Raw genomic sequence first — 22205 nt, 5'->3', positions numbered from 1 at the left:
TCATTAAAACTATTTTTTCAACCACTCCACACATTTTTTTGTTAACAAACTATAGTTGTGGCAAGTCGGTTAGGACATCTACTTCGTGCATGACACAATCTTTCCAACAATTGTTTACAGACAGATTATTTCACTTATAATTCACTGTATTACAATTCCAGTGGGTCAGAATTCAAACAACAGAAATCTCGTAATTAAAATTCCTCAAACATACAAGTATTATACACCATTTTAAAGATAAACTTGTTGTTAATCCCACCACAGTGTCTGATTTCAAAAAGGCTTTAAGACGAAAGCATACCATGCGACTATGTTAGGTCAGCACCTAGTCACAGAAAAAAACGCCATTTTTTCCAGCCAAAGAGAGGAGTCACAAAAAGCAGAAATAGAGAGAAAATGAATTACCTTATCTTCATCAGATGACACTCATAGGACTTCATGTTACACAATACATGTATGTTTTGTTTGAAAAAGTTCATATTTATATCCAAAAATCTGTTTACATTGGTGCGTTTTTTGCAGAGAGCCACATCAATTTACAGAAATACTCATCATAAATGTTGATAAAAATACAAGTGTTATACATGGAATTAAAGATATACTTCTCCTTAATGCAACCGCTGTGTCAGATTTCAAAAAAGCTTTATGGAAAAAGCACACCATGCAATAATCTGAGTACAGCGCTCAAAGACCAAACTATATATATATATATATATATATATATATATATATATACAGTGCCTTGCGAAAGTATTCGGCCCCCTTGAACTTTGCGACCTTTTGCCACATTTCAGGCTTCAAACATAAAGATATAAAACTGTATTTTTTTGTGAAGAATCAACAAGTGGGACACAATCGTGAAGTTGAACGACATTTATTGGATATTTCAAACTTTTTTAACAAATCAAAAACTGAAAAATTGGGCGTGCAAAATTATTCAGCCCCCTGAAGTTAATTTATTTTTGTAGCGCCACCTTTTGCTGCGATTACAGCTGTAAGTCGCTTGGGGTATGTCTCTATCAGTTTTGCACATCGAGAGACTGAAATTTCTTCCCATTCCTCCTTGCTAAACAGCTCGAGCTCAGTGAGGTTGGATGAAGAGCATTTGTGAACAGCAGTTTTCAGTTCTTTCCACAGATTCTCGATTGGATTCAGGTCTGGACTTTGACATGGCCATTCTAACACCTGGATATGTTTATTTTTGAACCATTCCATTGTAGATTTTGCTTTATGTTTTGGATCATTGTCTTGTTGGAAGACAAATCTCCGTCCCAGTCTCAGGTCTTTTGCAGACTCCATCAGGTTTTCTTCCAGAATGGTCCTGTATTTGGCTCCATCCATCTTCCCATCAATTTTAACCATCTTCCCTGTCCCTGCTGAAGAAAAGCAGGCCCAAACCATGATGCTGCCACCACCATGTTTGACAGTGGGGATGGTGTGTTCAGCGTGATGAGCTGTGTTGCTTTTACGCCAAACATAACGTTTTGCATTGTTGCCAAAAAGTTCAATTTTGGTTTCTTCTGACCAGAGCACCTTCTTCCACATGTTTGGTGTGTCTCCCAGGTGGCTTGTGGCAAACTTTAAACGACACTTTTTATGGATATCTTTAAGAAATAGCTTTCTTCTTGCCACTCTTCCATAAAGGCCAGATTTGTGCAATATACGACTGACTGTTGTCCTATGGACAGAGTCTCCCACCTCAGCTGTAGATCTCTGCAGTTCATCCAGAGTGATCATGGGCCTCTTGGCTGCATCTCTGATCAGTCTTCTCCTTGTATGAGCTGAAAGTTTAGAGGGACGGCCAGGTCTTGGTAGATTTGCAGTGGTCTGATACTCCTTCCATTTCAATATTATCGCTTGCACAGTGCTCCTTGGGATGTTTAAAGCTTGGGAAATCTTTTTGTATCCAAATCCGGCGTTAAACTTCTTCACAACAGTATCTCGGACCTGCCTGGTGTGTTCCTTGTTCTTCATGATGCTCTCTGCGCTTTTAACGGACCTCTGAAACTATCACAGTACAGGTGCATTTATACGGAGACTTGATTACACACAGGTGGATTGTATTTATCATCATTAGTCATTTAGGTCAACATTGGATCATTCAGAGATCCTCACTGAACTTCTGGAGAGAGTTTGCTGCACTGAAAGTAAAGGGGCTGAATAATTTTGCACGCCCAATTTTTCAGTTTTTGATTTGTTAAAAAAGTTTGAAATATCCAATAAATGTCGTTCCACGTCATGATTGTGTCCCACTTGTTGTTGATTCTTCACAAAAAAATACAGTTTTATATCTTTATGTTTGAAGCCTGAAATGTGGCAAAAGGTCGCAAAGTTCAAGGGGGCCGAATACTTTCGCAAGGCACTGTATATATATATATATATATTACCTTTATTTAACTAGGCAAGTCAGTTAAGAACAAATTCTTATTTTCAATGATGGCCTAGGAACAGTAGATTAACTGCCTGTTCAGGGGCAGAACGACAGATTTGTACCTTGTCAGCTTGGGGGTTTGAACTTGCAACCTTCCGGTTATTAGTCCAACACTCTAACCACTAGGCTACACCACTAAGCAACATCACGAGACATCAGTCAGGAAGTTAAAGCTTGGTTGCAAATGGGTCTTCCAAATGGACAATGACCCCAAGCATGATTCCAAAGTTTTGAAAAATGGCTTAAGGACCACAGTCAGGGTTTTGGAGTGGCCATCACAAATCCCTGACCTCATCCTGTAGAAAGTTTGTGGGCAGAAATGAAAAAGCGTGTGCGAGCAAGAAGGCCTTCAAACCTGACGAAATTACACCAGCTCTGTCAAAATTCACCCAATTTATTGTGGGAAGCTTGTGGAAGGCTACCCAAAATGTTTGACCCAAGTTAACCAATTTAAAGGCAATGATACTAAATACTAATTGAGCGTATGTAAACTTCTGACCCACTGGGAATGTGATGAAAGAAATAAAAGCTGAAATAAATAATTCTCTCAACTATTATTCTGACATTTCACATTCTTAAATAAAGTGATGATCCTAACTGACTTAAGACAGGGCATTTTTAATAGAATTAAATGTCAGGAATTGTGACACTGCGTTTAAATGTTTTTTGTCTATGTAAACTTCCGACTTCAACTGTATACATTGCCTTTAGAAAGTATTCAGATCCCTTTACTTTTTCAACATTCTGTTACGTTAGACTTATTCTAAAATCGATGAAATCAAACATTTTACTCAGCAATTTACACAATACCCCATAATGAGAGAACTAAAACAGGTTTTTAGGAATGTTTGCAAATGCATTACATATACACTGCTCAAAAAAATAAAGAGAACTTAAACAACACAATGTAACTCCAAGTCAATCACACTTCTGTGAAATCAAACTGTCCACTTAGGAAGCAACACTGATTGACAATAAATTTCACATGCTGTTGAGTAAATGGAATAGACAACAGGTGGAAATTATAGGCAATTATCAAGACACCCCCAATAAAGGAGTGGTTCTGCAGGTGATAACCACAGACCACTTCTCAGTTCCTATGCTTCCTGGCTGATGTTTTGGTCACTTTTGAATGCTGGCGGTGCTTTCACTCTAGTGGTAGCATGAGACGGAGTCTACAACCCACACAAGTGGCTCAGGTAGTGCAGCTCATCCAGGATGGGACATCAATGCGAGCTGTGGCAAGAAGCTTTGCTGTGTCTGTCAGCGTAGTGTCCAGAGCATGGAGGCGCTACCAGGAGACAGGCCAGTACACCAGGAGATGTGGAGGAGGCTGTAGGAGGGCAACAACCCAGCAGCAGGACCGCAACTTCTGCCTTTGTGCAAGGAGGAGCACTGTCAGAGCCCTGCAAAATCACCTCCAGCAGGCCACAAATGTGCATGTGTCTTCTCAAACGGTCAGAAACAGACTCCATGAGGGTGGTATGAGGGCCCGACCTCCACAGGTGGGGGTTGTGCTTACTACAGCCCAACACCGAGCAGGATGTTTGGCATTTGCCAGAGAACACCAAGATTGGCAAATTTGCCAATGGCGCCCTGTGCTCTTCACAGATGAAAGCAGGTTCACACTGAGCACATGTGACAGACGTGACAGTCTGGAGATGCCGTGGAGAATGTTCTGCTGCCTGCAACATCCTCCAGCATGACAGGTTTGGCGGTGGGTCAGTCATGGTGTGGGCTGGCATTTCTTTGGGGGGCCGCACAGCCCTCCATGTGCTCGCCAGAGGTAGCCTGACTGCCATTAGGTACCAAGATGAGATCCTCAGACCCCTCGTGAGACCATATGCTGGTGCGGTTGGCCCTGGGTTCCTCCTAATGCAAGACAATGCTAGACCTCATGTGGCTGGAGTGTGTCAGCAGTTCCTGCAAGAGGAAGGCATTGATGCTATGGACTGGCCCGCCCGTTTCCCAGACCTGAATCCAATTGTGCACATCTGGGACATCATGTCTCGCTCCATCCACCAACGCCACGTTGCACCACAGACTGTCCAGGAGTTGGCATCAGGAGCATGCCCAGGTGTTCTAGGGAGGTCCTACAGGCACGTGGAGGCCACACACACTACTGAGCCTCATTTTGACATGTTTTAAGGACATTGCATCAAAGTTGGATCAGCCTGTAGTGTGGTTTTCCATTTTAATTTTGAGTGTGACTCCAAATCCAGACCTCCATGGGTTGATACATTTGATTTCCATTGGTAATTTATGTGATTTTGTTGCCAGCACATTCAACTATGTAAAGAAAAAAGTATTTAAAAATAATATTTCATTCGTTCGGATCTAGGATGTGTTATTTTAGTGTTCCCGTTATTTTTTTGAGCAGTGTAAAAAAAATAAAAAATCTTTTTACTTAAGAATTCAGATCCTTTCCCATGAGACTCAAAATGTAAACTCAGGTGCATCCTGTTAACATGTATCTACCGTGATGTTTTTACAACTTGATTGGAGTCCACCTGTGGTAAATTCAATTGATAGTACATGATTTGGAAAGGCACACACCTGTCTATGTAAGGTCCCACAGATGAGGGTGCATGTCAGAGCAATAGCCAAGCCAAGAGGTCGAAGGAATTGTCCGTAGAGCTCCGAGACAGCATTGAAGGGGTCCCCAAATCCACAGTGGCCTCCATTCTTAAATGGAAGAAGTTTGTAACCACCAATACTCTTTCTAGAGCTGACCACCCAGGCAAAACTGAGCAAGCGGGGGAGAAGAGCCTTTGTCAGTGTGGTGACCAAGTACTCAAACTCACTCTGCCAGAGCTCTAGAGTTCCTCTGTGGAGATGGGAGAACCTTCCAGAAGGACAACCATCTCTGCAGCACTCCAACAATTAGGCCTTTGTGGTAGTGGCCAGATGGTAGCCACTCCTCAGTAGAAGGCACATGGCAGCCCACTTGGAGTTTGCCAAAGGGTACCCAAAGGACTCTGACCATGAGACACAAGATTCTCTGGTCTGATGAAACTAAGATTGAACTCTTTGGCCTGAATGCCAAGTGTCACGTCTGGAGGAAACCTGGCACCATCCCTATGATGAAGCATGGTGGTGGAAGCATGATACTGTGGGTATGTTTTTCATCGACAGGGACTGTGAGACTAGTCAGGATCAAGGGAAAGATGAACAGAGCAAAGTAAAAAGATCCTTGATGAAAACCAGCTCCCTCCAGAGCGCTCAGGACCCCAGACCGTGATGAAGGTTCACCTTCCAATAGGACAATGACCCTAAGCACACTGCCAAGACAATGCAGGAGTGGCTTCGGGACATGTCTCAATGTCCTTGAGTGGCCCAGCCAGAGCCCGGACTTGAACCTGATTGAACATCTCTGGAGAGACCTGAAAATAGCTGTGCAGCTAGGCTCCCCATCTAGCCTGACGGCTTGAGTGGATCTGCAGAGAAGAACTGGAGAAGCTCCAAATACAGTTGTACAATATACATTGGGGTTTGAAATAGACACCCTTGATAAACATGAGCAATAATGACTGGAAAATTGAATAATTGAATTACTGAGCCAATATTGTCTGCTCAATTTTTAAAAATGTATTTTAAAAAAATTCTCAAATGTTTTACGAGTTGGTTAACACCACTGGAAGGTATCTTAGACCATTTCTCCATACAGTATATTTTATCATTCATCTGCGCTTATGGACTGCCCTCCACAGGTTTTTAATGCGTTTAAAATCCAGAGACTGAAATGGCCTTTGCAAAATTTAGATTTTTGTGGCCAACTGGCCATTTCTTTGATGTGTGCTTGAGGTTATTGTCTTATTTGTTGTATGACATCAAAATAGAGCTCTTTGGCCACACCAGTGGTGGGTTTGGAATTGACATGAGTGCATGTGCAGAGAAGAATCCAATACGTACTGTAAATGATGGTGGGGTGATCTTTGATGTAATGTGGCTATTTTTCTTCCACTGGTCCTGGGGCCCTTAAGGTCAACCGCATCATCAACCTTATCCAGTACCCAGGACATTTATCAAAAACCTGGTTGCCTCTGCCCAGGAGGCTGACACTTGAACGCAATCTTCCAGCAAGACTTTAACCACAAGCACACATCAAAATTCACAAAGAATTTGTCAATTGGCCATAATCAACATTTTGCAATGGCCATTTCTCTCTCTGGACCTGAAACACATCTGTGGTTTGAATTTAAAAGGGCAAGTCTGTAAGCTCAGCCAAAGGATATCAACGATCTGGAAGGATTCTGTATGGAGGAATGGTCTAAGAACGCTTGTAGAACATTTTAGAAAAAGGCTCAGTGCCGTTATCCTTGCAAGGTATGGTATTGCAAACGTGTGTCAATCATTTTGACCCCCTACCTTTTTTGAGAATAAAGTTATTTGTTAATTACTACTAATTGTTAAACAAAATCTCCTGAGCAATTGTATAATATAATTTCCCGATTTTGTTTTGCGCATTAGATATAGTGCTGTATTTGAATTATTTGTCATTTTTGCTAGTCTTTATCAAGGATGTCAATTATGGACCCCACTGTACACTACAAGCAAGTCACACAATTTCAAAGCTGTACATTTTGCACATCTGTAATGGTAGTGTTTCTGATATTTATTTATTTTTCACTCTCAGTGCATGTGGTCATAGCCACACCTGGCAGGATCTTGGACTTGATAAAGAAGGGCGTGGCCAAAGTGGATAGAGTTCAGATGATGGTGATGGATGAGGTGAGTGTGTGAATACATGTGGCACTTGAGTCAATCAACCACTCACTATACTCAGCTACTGTAGATGACTCCAGAGAATCAGTCCATGAGCTATTTTGTTACAAGCCATTCAATATTCTTCATCAGGGCCCATCAAATCTGTTCTGATGCATCTATCTACCAAAGAGGTTCAAAGGGCTACATGTAATATTTTTCCCCTGCAACCAGCTCCGTATGTCAATTACATACTAGTAGTAGCAAATTAATTTATACTTTTTAGAACGCTGCTAATGCTCCTCATAATAATAATGTGATATCATCCTCACAGGCGGACAAGCTGCTGTCTCAGGACTTTGTTGTGCTCATTGAGGATATCATCAGCTTCCTGGGCAAGGGCCGTCAGATCCTGCTGTACTCTGCCACCTTCCCCATCAGCGTGCAGAAGTTCATGGTGAGTAGTGCCACATGGCACTGAGCCACAAGTTGGCAGCCATGTGGTCTCACCAACAGGCCAGTCTGTTTTGCTCTTCCATAATGATACGATATACAGTGCATTTGGAAAGTATTCAGACCCCTTGACCCTTGTCTTATTCCAAAATTGATGAAAAAATATACATCACTTATACACACACGACCCCATAATGACAAAGCAAAAACAGTTTTTTTTTGATATTTCTGCAAATTTATTACAAAAATAAGTATTCAAACCCTTTGTTGTGAGACTCGAAATTAAGCTCTGCATCCTGTTTCCATTGCTCATCCTTGAGATGTTTCTACCATTTGATTGGAGTCCACCGGTGCTAAATTCAATTGATTGGACATATATTGAAAAGTTGTGTGCCTTTCCAAGTTAAGGTCCCACAGTTGACAGTGCATATCAGAGCAAAAACCAAGGAATGAGGTGGAAGGAATTGTCCATAGACCTAGACAGGATTGTGTCGAGGCACAGATTTGGGGAAGGGTACCAAAAAATGTCTGCAGCATTGAAGGTCCCCAAGAGCACAGTGGCCTCCATCATTCTTAACCTCTTGAAACTAGGTGGCACTATTTTCATTTTTGGAAAAATAACATTCCCAAAGTAAACAGGCTATTTTTCAGGACAAGATAATAGAATATGCATATAATTGACAGCTTAGGATAGAAAACACTCTATAAAGTTTCCAAAACTGTAAAAATATTGTCTGTGAGTATAACAGAACAGATATTGCAGGTGAAAGCCTGAGAAAAATCCAATCAGGAAGTGACTCTTATTTAGAACCTCTGCGTCCCTATTGAGCAGTGAAAGGGATATCAAACCAGATTCCTTTTTCTATGGCTTCCCTAATGTGTCTTAGTGTCACAAGACATAGTTTCAGGCTTTTATTTTGAAAAATGAGCGTGAGTGACAACATTGCGTCAGTGGTCACCTGGTGGCTCTCAGAGTGATATGTGCGTAATAGATAAATGCAGCCATTGTTTCTCTCGCTCCTACTAAGAAGCCAACTGACCCGGTTGATATATTATTGAATAGATATTTGAAAAACACCTTGAGGATTGATTATAAAAAATGTTTCTGTCGATATTATGGATCTAATTTGGAATATTTTTGTCGTGACCTCAATTTCCGGTCGATTTCTCAGCCAAACGTGAAGAACAAACAGAGCTATTTCGGCTACAAAAATAATCTTTATGGAAAAAAGGAACATTTGCTATCTAACTGGGAGTCTCGTGAGTAAAAACATCCGAAGCTCATCAAAGGTAAACGATTTAATTTGATTGCTTTTCTGATTTTCGTGACCAAGCTGCCTGCTGCTAGCTAGGCATAATGCTATGCTAGGCTATCAATAAACTTACATAAATGCTTGTCTTGCTTTGGCTGTAAAGCATAATTTCAAAATCTGAGATGACAGGGTGATTAACAAAAGGCTAAGCTGTGTTTCAATATATTTCACTTGTAATTTCATGAATATGAATATTTTCTAGTAATATTTTTTGTCTGTTGCGTTATGCTAATTAGTGTCAGTTGATGACAATTCTCCCGGATCCGGGAATGGTAGTTCCAAGAGGTTGAATGGAAGATTTTTGGACTTCATAGAGCTGTCCACCCAGCCAAACTGAGCAATCTGGGGAGAAGTGCCTTGGTCAGGGAGGTGACCAAGAACACAATGCTCACTCTGACAGAGTTCTAGAGTTCCTCTGTGAAGATAGGAGAACCTTTCAGAAGGATAACCATCTCTGCTACACTCCAACAATAATGGCCTTTTATGGTAGAGTGCCCAGACAGAAGCTACTCCTCAGTAAAAGGCACATGACAGCCCGCTTGGAGTTTGCCAAAAGGCACTCTCAAACCATGAGAAACAAGATTCTCTGGTCTAATGAAACTAAGATTTAACTCTTTGGCCTGAATGCCAAGCGTCACATCTGGAAGAAACCTGGCATCCTCCCTATGGTGAAGCATGGTAGTGGCAGAGTCATGCTGTGGATGTTTTTCAGTGGCAGGGACTGTGAGACTAGCCAGGATCAAGGGAAAGATGAGCCGAGCAAAGTCCAGAGCAATCTTTGATGGAAACCTGCTCCAGAGCGCTCAGGACCTGTCTGTGGCAATGGTTCACCTTCCAACAGGACAACGACCCTAAGCACACAACCAAGACAACTCAGGAGTGGCTTCGGGACAAGTCTTTGAGTGGACCAGCCATAGCCCGGAATTGAACATGATCAAACACCTCTGGAGAGACTTGAAAATAGTTGTGCAGCGTCCCTCCCATCCCTCTGAATTTGAGAGGCTCTGCAGAGAAGAATGGGAGAAACTCCAAATACAGGTGTGCCAAGCTTGTAGCGTCAAAGCTAAGACAATTTGAGTCTGTAATTGCTTCCGAAGGTGCTTCAACAAAGCACTGAGGTAAAGGGTCTGAATACTGAAAATGTGATATTTCAGTTTTGTAAATTTGAATACATTTCAGAATACAGCTGTACCATAACAAAATGTGGAAAAAGTCCAATTGTCTGAATACTTTCCAAATGCACTGTACAGTCGTGGCCAACATTTTCACAAACTCTGCTGCCTCAGCAATTTGCATATACTCCATAATGTTATGAAGAGTGATCAGATGAATTGCAATTAATTCCAAAGTCCCTCTTTGCCATGCAAATGGTCTGAATCCCCCAAAAACATTTCCACTGCATTTCAGCCCTGCCACAGAAGGACCAGCTGACATCATGTCAGTGATTCTCTCTTTAACACAGGTGTGAGTTTTGACGAGGACTGGAAGGCTGGAGATCACTCTGTCAGGCTGATTGAGTTCGAACAACAGACTGGAAGCTTCAAAAGGAGGGTGGTGCTTGGAATCATTGTTCTTCCTCTGTCAACCATGGTTACCTGCAAGGAAACACGCGCTGTCATTGCTTTGCCCAAAACGGGCTTCACAGGCAAGGATATTGCTGCCAGTAAGATTGCACCTAAATCAACCATTTATCGGATCATCAAGAACTTCAAGGAGAGCGGGTCAATTGTTGTGAAGAAGGCTTCAGGGCACCCAAGGAAGTCCAGCAAGCGCCAGGACCGTCTCCTAAAGTTGATTCAGCTGCGGGATCGGGGCACCACCAGTATAGAGCTTGCTCAGGAATGGCAGCAGGCAGGTGTGGTGCATCTGCACGCACAGTGAGGGACGACTTTTGGAGGATGTCCTGGTGTCAAGAAGGGCAGCAAAGAAGCCACTTCTCTCCAGGAGAAACATCAGGGACAGACTGATATTCTGCTAAATGTACAGTAATTGGACTGCTTAGGTAAAATCATTTTCTGATGAATTCCATTTCCGATTTGTTTGGGGCATCCGGACGAAAGCTTGTCCGGAGAAGACAAGGTGCCCCCTGCACTGCAGCCCGCAGAGTTTGGACCACATGTTCAGTCTGACTGATCATAGCCTTATTATCCACTGACTGTCTACTAACAAGCCAGGAAGCAAAGTCTGCACACACTATATATGGCAGGCGTAGTTGGAGGGTATCCTGGTGTTGACAGTCAGTTGTCTGAGTCTGCACAGGAGGTACAGTTGTTGTTGGTGTTTTTATTTTTATTGATGTTCTGCCTTAAAAGTGTGTGCTGTCCATGTTTGTTCCCTTGTACTTAACTCAATCTCTACACCACCCAGGACTAGGTGGCTCATTGATTTCCAGAGGAAGGCAGACCCAATGTGCAGTTATTTTGTTTTGAGTCTGAGGTAGTTATTGCACTAGTCATGAACCATGTTTACTTCTGTTTGGAAATGCAGTGTGTCATCAGTGAGGTCGACACGCTGTCATCTTCATATTTCACTGCCAAGCAGTCCCCTTCTGAGCCTTTTAGATCATTGGTAGGGCTGTGGCAGTCACAATTCCGTCAGCCGGTGATTGTCAAGCAAATAACTGTCGGTCTCACAGTAATTGACAGTTCATTAACATAACATTTAGCATCTTCTGGCTTTCACATAGCCTACAAGCTACTAATGCAGACGTTTGGAACATCTACTTTAAAAAAATGTCTAAATCCATGTTATATAGCCTACACCTTAACAATATGCATTACCTTATATTACATTTTCAATACCTTGCTTATTTAGACAAGTCTAAAATAAATAAGATATGAAGAAAATGTAGTCTTTTTCAGAAGAACAGAATAGCATACTCTGAGTTGTCTTGGTGTGGCTATGGGCTACATTTAGCAGACAAGATTTGCTTAGAATTCCGGGGCATTATTTTATAGTATGAAGAATACAATTGAACAAAGCTGAATAAAATGTGAAAGATATTTTCTTCACAAACGATTTGAGGGAGCGCTTACGTGCGGCTATTCTGTGTTGAACGGTTAACAAAGAAATAGGTATTCCTATATGCTTAATTTAGAGTTATTAATGTAACTTTAGTAGTTCTACAAATGTTGGGCTCTGTTTGGATGTTTAATACATTGTAAGGCTGCATGATACGACGAATGATTTGAAAAAAAGTAGCTTGAAAGGCATGAACTCTGCATTGTTTTTTCACAATTTAACAAGTACTTGATAATGCCTAGAATTTCATGGCGGGATCCCCTTCATGTGGCTGTAATGCACCCTAAAAGAAACCATGCCGTCTACGGCCAGTGGCCATTGTGCCCTTCTCCCTGAGTGCTCCGAAGCACCTCTCACTCACATGGCTCTCCATGTGACTGGGTCTTTCTCACAGGCTACAAGTGAAGACGGACACAGCGGGGACGCAACTGCGCGCGTCCTTATCCATGTTCCGTTAGCGGAAAACACTATCAAAGGTGACCGCAAATTAAATAATGCATGTAATGATTTTATTATAAAGGGGCATTTTTATGGTGAAAATGAACTCCCCCAAACTTGAAACTCATGCACTGCTTATGTATACCAGTTAGGCTCTACAGCCCTTGTAAAGTGGATTAATGTGCTTAATTTTCATAAATTCATTAAAAATCCTACAATGTGATTTTCTGGATTTTTTTTTTTTTTGCCTGTCATAGCTGAAGTGTACCTATGATGAAAATTATAGGCCTCATCTTTTTAAGTGGGAGAACTTGCACAATTGGTGGCTGACTAAATATTTTTTTGCCCCACTGTAGCTTGGTAACCCCCCCAGATTTGACTCTTGAAGACCTGTCTCACACCTCAATGGTTTGCTCCATCTAAGGCGTAGAGGTTCAGTTGCTGCCTCTGGCTTTCTGTTACAGTGGAAAAGTCATCATTATAAAAGTGTTGTTTATTGACAAACTGGTCCTTGTCCTTTTTGTTTTTCCCTTGGGGTTTCTTCTTGGCTTGCCCCGGTAGGGTTTTGCAAGGCCCTGCCAGGCCTGCTTGAGGTTTACTGTGTGGAACATGGTTCCACTAGCTTTTTGTAGTTGTCCTTAGCTTGGGTTATATGTTTTTTTTCTGTCCTTTGCAGGGTTTTCAGTTCTTGGTTGCCAGCAGAAAAGGCTGTCTTTTTCGTCTAGCTACAAGGGTCTTAGCCATGTGTGTAGGCAGGCGCACATGTGTGTAGTTATTCCAGCATTGATTTACTCAGGCACTTCCATAACCCTCTCCTCTCCCTTTTTTTTATTTCCCTATCCCCACTCCCTGTCTTCCCTCTCTCCTCCAGGCCAAGCACCTGCATAAGCCCTATGAGATCAACCTGATGGAGGAGCTGACTCTGAAGGGCATCACCCAGTACTACGCCTACGTCACTGAGAGACAAAAGGTCCACTGTCTCAACACACTCTTCTCCAGGGTAAGCCTTGGCACTAATCACCACAAACGCATGTGAATGTACATGTAGTCTGGAATGTGGGCACAGATTAGTATACCATAGAGCCTTTACAGGCAACCTTTATTAACATTTGTCTAACTCGGTGGTTCCCAAACTTTTTATAGTTCCGTAAACCTTCAAACATCAAATCAAATTCATTTATATAGCCCTTCGTACATCAGCTGATATCTCAAAGTGCTGTACAGAAACCCAGCCTAAAACCCCAAACAGCAAGCAATGCAGGTGTAGAAGCACGTTGGCTAGGAAAAACTCCCTAGAAAGGCCAAAACCTAGGAAGAAACCTAGAGAGGATACCAGGCTATGTGGGGTGGCCAGTCCTCTTCTGGCTGTGCCGGGTGGAGATTATAACAGAACATGGCCAAGATGTTCAAATGTTCATAAATGACCAGCATGGTTGAATAATAATAAAAGCATAGTAATAAAACACATTTGATGTTTGAATAATAATAAGGAGCAGCAGCACGGCCAGGTGGACTGGGGACAGCAAGGAATCATCATGTCAGGTAGTCCTGGGGCATGGTCCTAGGGCTCAGGTCCTCTGAGAGAGAAAGAAAGAGAGAAGGAAAGAATTAGAGAAGGCACACTTAGATTCACACAGGACACTGAATAGGACAGGAGAAACATTAAACCTTCAGCTGTGTACCCCCTCTAGCACCAGGTTCAGTGCACTCAAATGTTGTTGTTTTTTGCCATAATTGTAAGCTTGCCACACACACACACACACACACACACACACATGCTATACAATAATACATTTCTTAACTTCTTATGGCTGAGATCCCGTTACCAGGAGCGATATAACAACATCCAGTGAAAGTACAGGGCGCCATATTCAAAAGAACAAATCTCATAATTACAATTCCTCAAACATACATGTATTTTATATTGTTTTCAAGGTAGTCTTGTTGTTAATCCCACCACAGTGTCCGATTTCAAATAGGATTTACGGGGAAAGCACCACAAACGATTATGTTAGGTCACCAACAACTCACTAAAATACACAGCCAATTTTACCAGCCAAAGAGAGAGAGAAAAAGCACAAATAGAGAAATTAATCCCTAACCTTTGATAATCTTCATCAGAGGACACTCATAGGACTACATGTTACACAATACATGCATGTTTTGTTGGATGAAGTTCATATTTATATCAGAAAATCTGAGTTTACATTGGCGTGTTACATTCACTAGTTCCAAAAACATCGAGTGATTTTGCATAGCCACATCATTCAACAGAAATACTCTTCATAAATGTAGATGATAATACAAGTTATACACATGGAATTATAGATATACCTCTCCTTAATGCAACCGCTGTGTCAGATTTAAAAAAAACTTTACAGAAAAAGAAACCCATGCAATAATCTGAGACGGCGCTCAGAAGTAAAAACACCACAGCCGCAAAGATGGCGTCAACATAAACAAGAAATTACATTATAAATATTCCCTTACATTTGATGATCTACATCAGCAAGCACTCCAGGAATCCCAGGTCCACAATAAATGTTTGTTTTGTTCGAAAATGTCCGTTATTTATGTCCAAATACCTTATTTTGTTAGCGCGTTTGGTATACATATCCAAACACTAATTCTGGTCAGCGTTATATTGGACAAAAACTTCAAAAAGTAATATTACCGGTCGAAGAAACATTTCAAACTAAGTACAGAATCAATAGGATGTTTTTACATATAGCTTCAATAAAGTTCCAACCGGAGTACTCCTTCTTGTCATCGTGAGCAATGGAACGCAAGTGACTACCACGAGGAATAAACATGATCAGAAAATGGCTGACTGCCAGACAGCTGACTGATTCTGCTATCATTCACTCCCACAACATCATAGAAGTCTCATTATAATTTCTATTGATGGTTGACATCTAGTGGAACCCCTAGGCAGTGCAACATCATTAATATCTCAAGGGGATTTCATTGGGGACTCTGGTGAATACATACAAAGCTCAGATTTCTGACTTCCTGTTTTGATTTCAACTCAGGATTTTGCCTGCCATATGAGTTCTGTTATACTCACAGACATCATTCAAACAGTTTTAGAAACTTTAGTGTTTTCTATCCAATACTAATAATAAAATGCATATATTAGAAACTGAGACTGAGGAGCAGGCCGTTTAATTTAGGCACCTTATTCATCCAAGCTACTCAATACTGCCCCCCAGCCATAAAAAGATAAACATAAGAGTGAGTGTGAGGTTTTTGTCCCAACCTTGCTTGTGGGAAGTGACAAAGAGCTCTTATAGGACCAGGACAGACACAAATAATAATAATCAACAATTAAAATTAAAAATTAAAATTACCCCCTTTTTCTCCCCAATGTCGTGGTATCCAGTTAGTAGTTACTGTCTTATCGCTTCAACTCCCACACGGACTCGGGAGAGGCGAAGGTCGAGAGCCACGCGTCCTCCGAAACACAACCCAACCAAGCCGCACTGCTTCTTAACACAGTGTGCATCCACCCCGGAAGCCAGCCGCACCAATGTGTCGGAGGAAACACCATACACCTAGTGACCTGGTCAGCGTGCACTGCGCCCGGCCCGCCACAGGAGTGAGCGAAGACACAAGGATATCCCTGCCGGCCAAACCCTCCCTAACCCGGACGATGCTAGGCCAATTGTGCGCTGCCCCATGGGCCTCCCGGTCGCGGCCGGATGCGAAAGGGCCTGGGCTTGAACCCAGAGTCTCTGGTGGCACAGCCCGCTGCGCCACACGGGAGGCCCCTAATAATCCATCATTTTGCTCTTTATTTATCCATCTTACATATAAAATCTTATTTGTTTATACAAAATTGTGAATAACTCACCACAGGACAATGAAGGGTGTGCTTGAAAGGATGCACATAATTCTGCAATGGGTAGAGAGTCTGTCTTGAATCATTTTCCACACAGTCTGCGCCTGTATTTAGTTTTCATGCTAGTGAGGGCCGAGAATCCACTCTCACATAAGGTACGTGGTTGCAAATGGCATAAATGTCTTAACAGCACGATTTGCCAAGGCAGAATACTCTGAGCGCAGCCCTATCCAGAAATCTGGCAGTGGCTTTTGATTACATTTTCACAGAACCGCTTGTTGCAATTTCGATGAGGCTCTCTTGTTCAGATATCGGCAAGTGGACTGGAGGCAGGGCATGAAAGGGATAACAAATCCAGTTGTTTGTGTCGTCCGTTTCTGGAAAGTAACTGCACACCAAGCTCACTCAGGTGCTTCGCTATATCACATTTGACATAGTCCGTAAGCTTGAGTTCATTTTCACACAAAATATCATACAGTGATGGGAAGACATGCGTGTTGTCCTTGTTAATGCAGACAGAGCTCCAACTTCTTAATCATCGCCACAGTTTGGTCCCGCACATTGAATATAGTTGCGGAGAGTCTCTGTAAATCCTAGATTCAGGTCATTCAGGTGAGGGAAAAAAAATCACCCAGATAGGCCGGTCGTGTGAGAAACTCATCATCAGTCAAGCTGTCAGACAAGTGAAAATTATAGTCAGTAAAGTACTTTAAGCTCATCTCTCAATAAAAAAAACATGTCAACACGTTGCCCCTTGATAACCAGCTCACTTCTGTATGTTGTAAAAGCGTTACATGGGCAGTGACCATATCATTGCATAGTGCAGAAAATACACAAGAGTTCGGGGACCTTGCTTTAACAAAGTTAACCATTTTCACTGTAGTGTCCAAAACATCTTTCAAGCAGTCAGGCAGCAAGAGCCTCTCAGTGGATGCTGCAGTGTACCCAAGTGAAGTCGGGAAAAACTGCTTTCACGCATGTTAACACTCCACGATGTCTCCCTGTTATGGCATTTGCATCTTCAGTACAGATACCAACACATCATTTAACAAAAATATTTTTTAACCCCGTTTTCACCCCAATTTCGTGGTTTCCAATTGTTAGTAGTTACTATCTTGTCTCATCGCTACAACTCCCGTACGGGCTCGGGAGAGATGAAGGTCAAAAGCCATCATGCGTCCTCCGAAACAACCCAACCAAGCCGCACTGCTTCTTAACACAGCGCGCATCCAACCCGGAAGCCAGCCGCACCAATGTGTCGGAGGAAACACCGTGCACCTGGCGACCTGGTTAGCACGCTCTGCGCCCGGCCCGCCACAGGAGTCGCTAGTGCGCGATGAGACAAGGATATCCCTACCACCTAAATCCTCCCTAACCCGGACAACACAAGGCCAATCGTTTGTCTATCACTCTGTTTGTAGCCAGTTGATGTGATAACTGTCTTTTGGGTTGACAGAAATACTTTCCCCCAAACCTTCTCAATTAAATGTTAATTGCAAAGTAAGCTTACCTGGCAGAAGTATACCATGAGTAAGTTTATCATTTGTATCTATTTGTTATTTTTACACTTTGCCATGAAATGAGCAGCAGCAGTACAGAAACATCGCCGGACCGGCACATTAGATGGCACATTCCTTATTTGCTAGATGCGCAATTAAAGGGGATTTACACTTCAATCAAAATGTGTTATTTCTCTTCCTGCCTTATAAATAAATTGTCCTCTGATGTAGTTTCACCATTGACATTGACTCAAAACATCCAATGTTTCTCTATCAACAATTGATATTGAGAGTGAAAAACTAAAATGAATTTAAACAAAATACAGCAGTATAGTTTGAGTAAATATCAAACATGTCTGATTTCTTTTTTTTTAGGGCCCCCCTTTATTTTATTTCCCATTATTTGACCGTGTATATTGGCAGAACAGTGCACTACTTTCTCTTGTACACTAAGGACCTGGGGAAGAATAATGTGCCTATTTAATGGCTAGGAAAAAAAGAGTAGCTGGAGATTTCTTTTTTTCTTCTATTTTTTTTCTAAAAGTAGCTCTCATGCTAGAAAAGGTTGCGGACTCCTGATTTAGATATCCTTGAGTTATACAGTGTTTCAAAGTAGTCGACAGGGGTTTGAATGGTGTACAGTGAGTGAATTTTAAAGCAAATAGTGTTAACAAACTAGCATAGCCTACCTATGTATTTTGCTTAGTGGCGCGCACTGTTGAGTTTTGGCCACATGAGCGATGCAGTGGTGTTTGTTTTACTGTAACCTTATTCTATGCTTTTATATTTGTTGCTTCTATGTAGGAATGCTATTGTGATCTTGCAGACATTTGATCTAACTTTAATTAACACGCACCATTTGCCTGAGGAGCCTGTTCTTTACTAGCCTGGGAACCAGTCTCTTTAGCTAATCCAGCCAAAGAGACTGGCCTTCCTGCCATCTTCAAATATGAATATTCTATAATGAGTTTGAGGAGAACAGAGGATTTGATTATGTAAATATTGGAACTTTTTTTGTTTGTCCAGACGAAAGTCTGTCGAAGTTTGCTAGCTCATGTCTAAATTCTCACACTAAATACAAAAACTTGCCTAGCTAAAAGCTACTTTTTTTACATTCAATTTTTGAGGGCCAAATGTTGTCTTGGAACATATTAATCTTATTTCCAATGAGCAACTCTGCCGTAAATGAACGTTGAGATTGCCGAAAGGCCAAATTCTTTGCAATGTCCGGGAAAAGTTGGAACCACAGCCACTGATCTTTTAAACCCACTTCAGATGTGTTTACATTCATGTTAAACCATTGCCTAAGACCTGCCAGAACCCTGTATTTGTTTTTGTTTAAGGCTTTGAGATTCTCATTATAATGAAAAGTGCTATATGAAGTACATCTCTTGATTGTTTTTTTGTTTTAACATTTCCTTTCTCAGTTGCAGATCAATCAGTCCATCATCTTCTGTAACTCCACCCAGAGAGTTGAGCTGCTGGCTAAGAAGATCACCCAGCTGGGCTACTCCTGCTTCTACATCCACGCCAAGATGATGCAGGTCATCGATTTAGATTCACGTTTATTGTCGTATAAGAGGAAAATCTGCAGCCACTTTAAAGGAGGGGAAACGTTATCAGGGGTTGGAACCAAAATTATTTTCCAATCTTTTTTTTTCACTGTTTCGACCAGCAAAATATGGTTCTGAACCCATTTAATCCCCAAAAGAGTAACGGCTTATCTTTCCTTTCTGTTCCTTTTTTAAACTTCTGAAATTGTATATATTTTTTTGCTCGACATTTGAAGTAATTTAATCAGTGTAGATAGATCAGCTTGCTATGAAGCAGGCAAGCTATTTACATGCATTGGACAGACGAGTGAAGGATGCGACTTAAATTTGCCAGGTCGAGCGAGGGTGGAGGAGGCTTTGCTTGAAGCGCCGGGCATCTTATGACATGCATCTGAATTAGGCCCATAGAATTATACCTACGAAGGAGTGGCTTCTATGAAGGAACTTTGAATGTTATTTGAAGTAACAAGCTTATGTGTGCAGAGCGGCAACAGAATTAAAATAAAAACGTCTTACCTTACTGTAGTTAATAAATCCAATGTGAAACATGGTCACTGCATTATTCTTAACTAGCATTGAAAAGGTTAATTCAATCTTTAATTAAAAATATATCTTCCTAACTTCTGAATCACGCTTTTAACGTCAGTAGGCTACTAGACTATGCTTCTGAGGGGCAGGTTGCCTGCACACACTGGCAAAGATTTTCTGGCAGGCAGACACTGGAATACGTTTGAGTGACAGAGTGGGCTTTGTTTTATTGTGGGACTTGCCCTGAATGTGTAAAATGTTATTAACCGGTTCCCATGCTTTTAAAATAAAACTGTATAGATCACTTTCATTTGTGATTCTGTTCCCTGAACCAGTTCCAACTCCTTATTTTTATTATTATGGTCTACAAACCATACCAGATTTAATGGTGAACAGATTTGTTTTTATTGTCATACAAGAGAAAAATCTGACCAACGAGGAAACTACCTTTGGACAGAAATATGAGGAATATATGAGTTTGTGCTAGTCAATGTATGGGAGCCATGAGAAAATATGCAATTCTGAGGTTGTGTTCAGTGCTCTCATGCAGTGTTCTTTTAATCCTCACAGGAGTACAGAAATCGTGTGTTCCACGACTTCAGAAATGGACTCTGCAGAAATCTTGTCTGCACTGGTACGTGTCCACGGGGCTCTAAAGTGCGACCATTTTGGCATATGCTCCTAAATATTTAGCTGTGCGACCTGGAATATTACTTTGGGAGCACCATTGTGTCCAGAAAAACTAGTCTGACTTGTGAATCATATCATCACTTGTAAATGATGCCCAGCATAAGAAATGGTGCCGTTTCTAGCAACTTTTTATAATCAGTCGCATACCTCAAGTAGCCTAGGCATGTATATTATTTTGTGTCTTAACTAAAGTGGCCAAAAAAACATCTTAGGGATCTGACCCTTTTTTTTCATAAAAAAAATATATATATTTTTTTAAATTTCACCTAAAATTACATACCCAAATCGAACTGCCTGTAGCTTGGGACCTGAAGCAAGGATATGCATATTCTTGATACCATTTGAAAGGAAACGCTTGGAAGTTTGTGGAAATGTGCAATTAATGTAGGAGAATATAACACATTAGATCTGGTAAAAGATAATACAAATAAAAAAATATGCTTTTTCTATTTTTTGTTCCATCTTTGAAATGCAAGAGTCCATAATATAGTGCAGTTTTGGCAAAATTTTGATTTTTGGCCACTAGATGGCAGCAGTATGTGCAAAGTTTCAGATTGATCCAATGAAGAATTGCAATACCGGACAATATTTTGTATCAAGTCTGCCAAAATGTGCTGAATTGGTCAATTGATACATTTTCAAGTACATAACTATAGAGAACAGACAAAAATGATATGGTAATACAAAATATAATTTTACACACTCCCAGGAATGTCATAAAGCTTTCATGCCTTTCAAGCTACTTTTTAGTCGCATCATGCAGCCTTACAATGTATTAAAAATCCAAACATATATATATATATATATATAGCTCAACATTTGTAGAACTGAACTTACATGAATAACTCTAAATTTAAGCATATAGGAATACCTATATGTTAACCGCTCAACACAGAATAGCCGCATGTGCACGCACACTCCCTCAAATCGTTTGTGGAGAGAATATCCTTTTTATTGTAATAATAATTCTAAGCAAATCTTGTCTGCTAAATGTAGCCCATAGGTCCTGATGTGGCTAACATAAGGACAACTCAAAGTATGCTATTCTGTTCTTCAGAAATAGACTAAATTTTTTTCATATGCTTCTTTTAGACCTGTCTAAAATAATGTATTTATTGTGAAGGTGTAGGCGATATAACATGGATTTAGGAAGCCAGGAGATGCTAAATGTGTGTGTGTTAATTCACGGTCAATTACCGTGAGACCAACAGTTTTATTTGTGTGACAATCACTGGCTGACAAAATTTGGTGACCGCCACATCCCTCGCAGCAACCTATCCTCTATTTATTTTCTAAAACTGACTTGAAGGGGAAGCACTAATCATATTTATGCAACCTAATAATCACCCTTTAGAATACTTCCGGAACTAACTTCATTTTTTATAATAAATTGAGAATCAACAATAGAAATTGGCCCACGCTAGTCTGGTCTACATGTGCTATTTCTATGCTTCCCGTAAAGTTTTTTTTAAATATAACTTTAGTTTTTGTGCACCAGCTGAAAATACAATATTTATTTTGTTATCGGAAAGATATTTCACCGCGGTTTAGATGGTACAATGATTCTCAGCCCGTGACAGAATTAGGTGAACTTGGCGGTATACTGTATTTCGATTTTTACATTCTGTAACGATATTTGAATGTTTGGTTAAGTGATACGCCGTGTCACTTTTTTTATTGTTTTCTCCACTACTTGAGTCCTTTCTCTATCTCTCTATCCCCGCCCAGTCACTC

The 22205-nt window shown here is 41.1% G+C and overlaps 1 protein-coding gene across 4 annotated transcripts in view; it reads left to right on the top strand.

The window, feature by feature from the left end:
- Positions 1-22205, top strand: part of LOC135550136 (probable ATP-dependent RNA helicase ddx6) — a 59708-nt gene that overhangs the window by 16032 nt on the left and 21471 nt on the right. For all 4 annotated transcript variants that reach the window (XM_064980652.1, XM_064980653.1, XM_064980651.1 and 1 more), the window contains exons 7-11: positions 7068-7162; positions 7470-7592; positions 13232-13360; positions 19128-19244; positions 20352-20415. In XM_064980652.1, the coding sequence (XP_064836724.1) occupies positions 7068-7162; positions 7470-7592; positions 13232-13360; positions 19128-19244; positions 20352-20415 (528 nt within the window). The remainder of the gene's footprint in view (positions 1-7067; positions 7163-7469; positions 7593-13231; positions 13361-19127; positions 19245-20351; positions 20416-22205) is intronic.

Source organism: Oncorhynchus masou, chromosome 12, assembly GCF_036934945.1.
Source record: "Oncorhynchus masou masou isolate Uvic2021 chromosome 12, UVic_Omas_1.1, whole genome shotgun sequence".
Classification (NCBI taxonomy): Eukaryota; Metazoa; Chordata; class Actinopteri; order Salmoniformes; family Salmonidae; genus Oncorhynchus; species Oncorhynchus masou.
The sequence above is the reverse complement of the archived record's forward strand: the minus strand, read 5'-3'. Positions and strand labels throughout refer to the sequence as shown.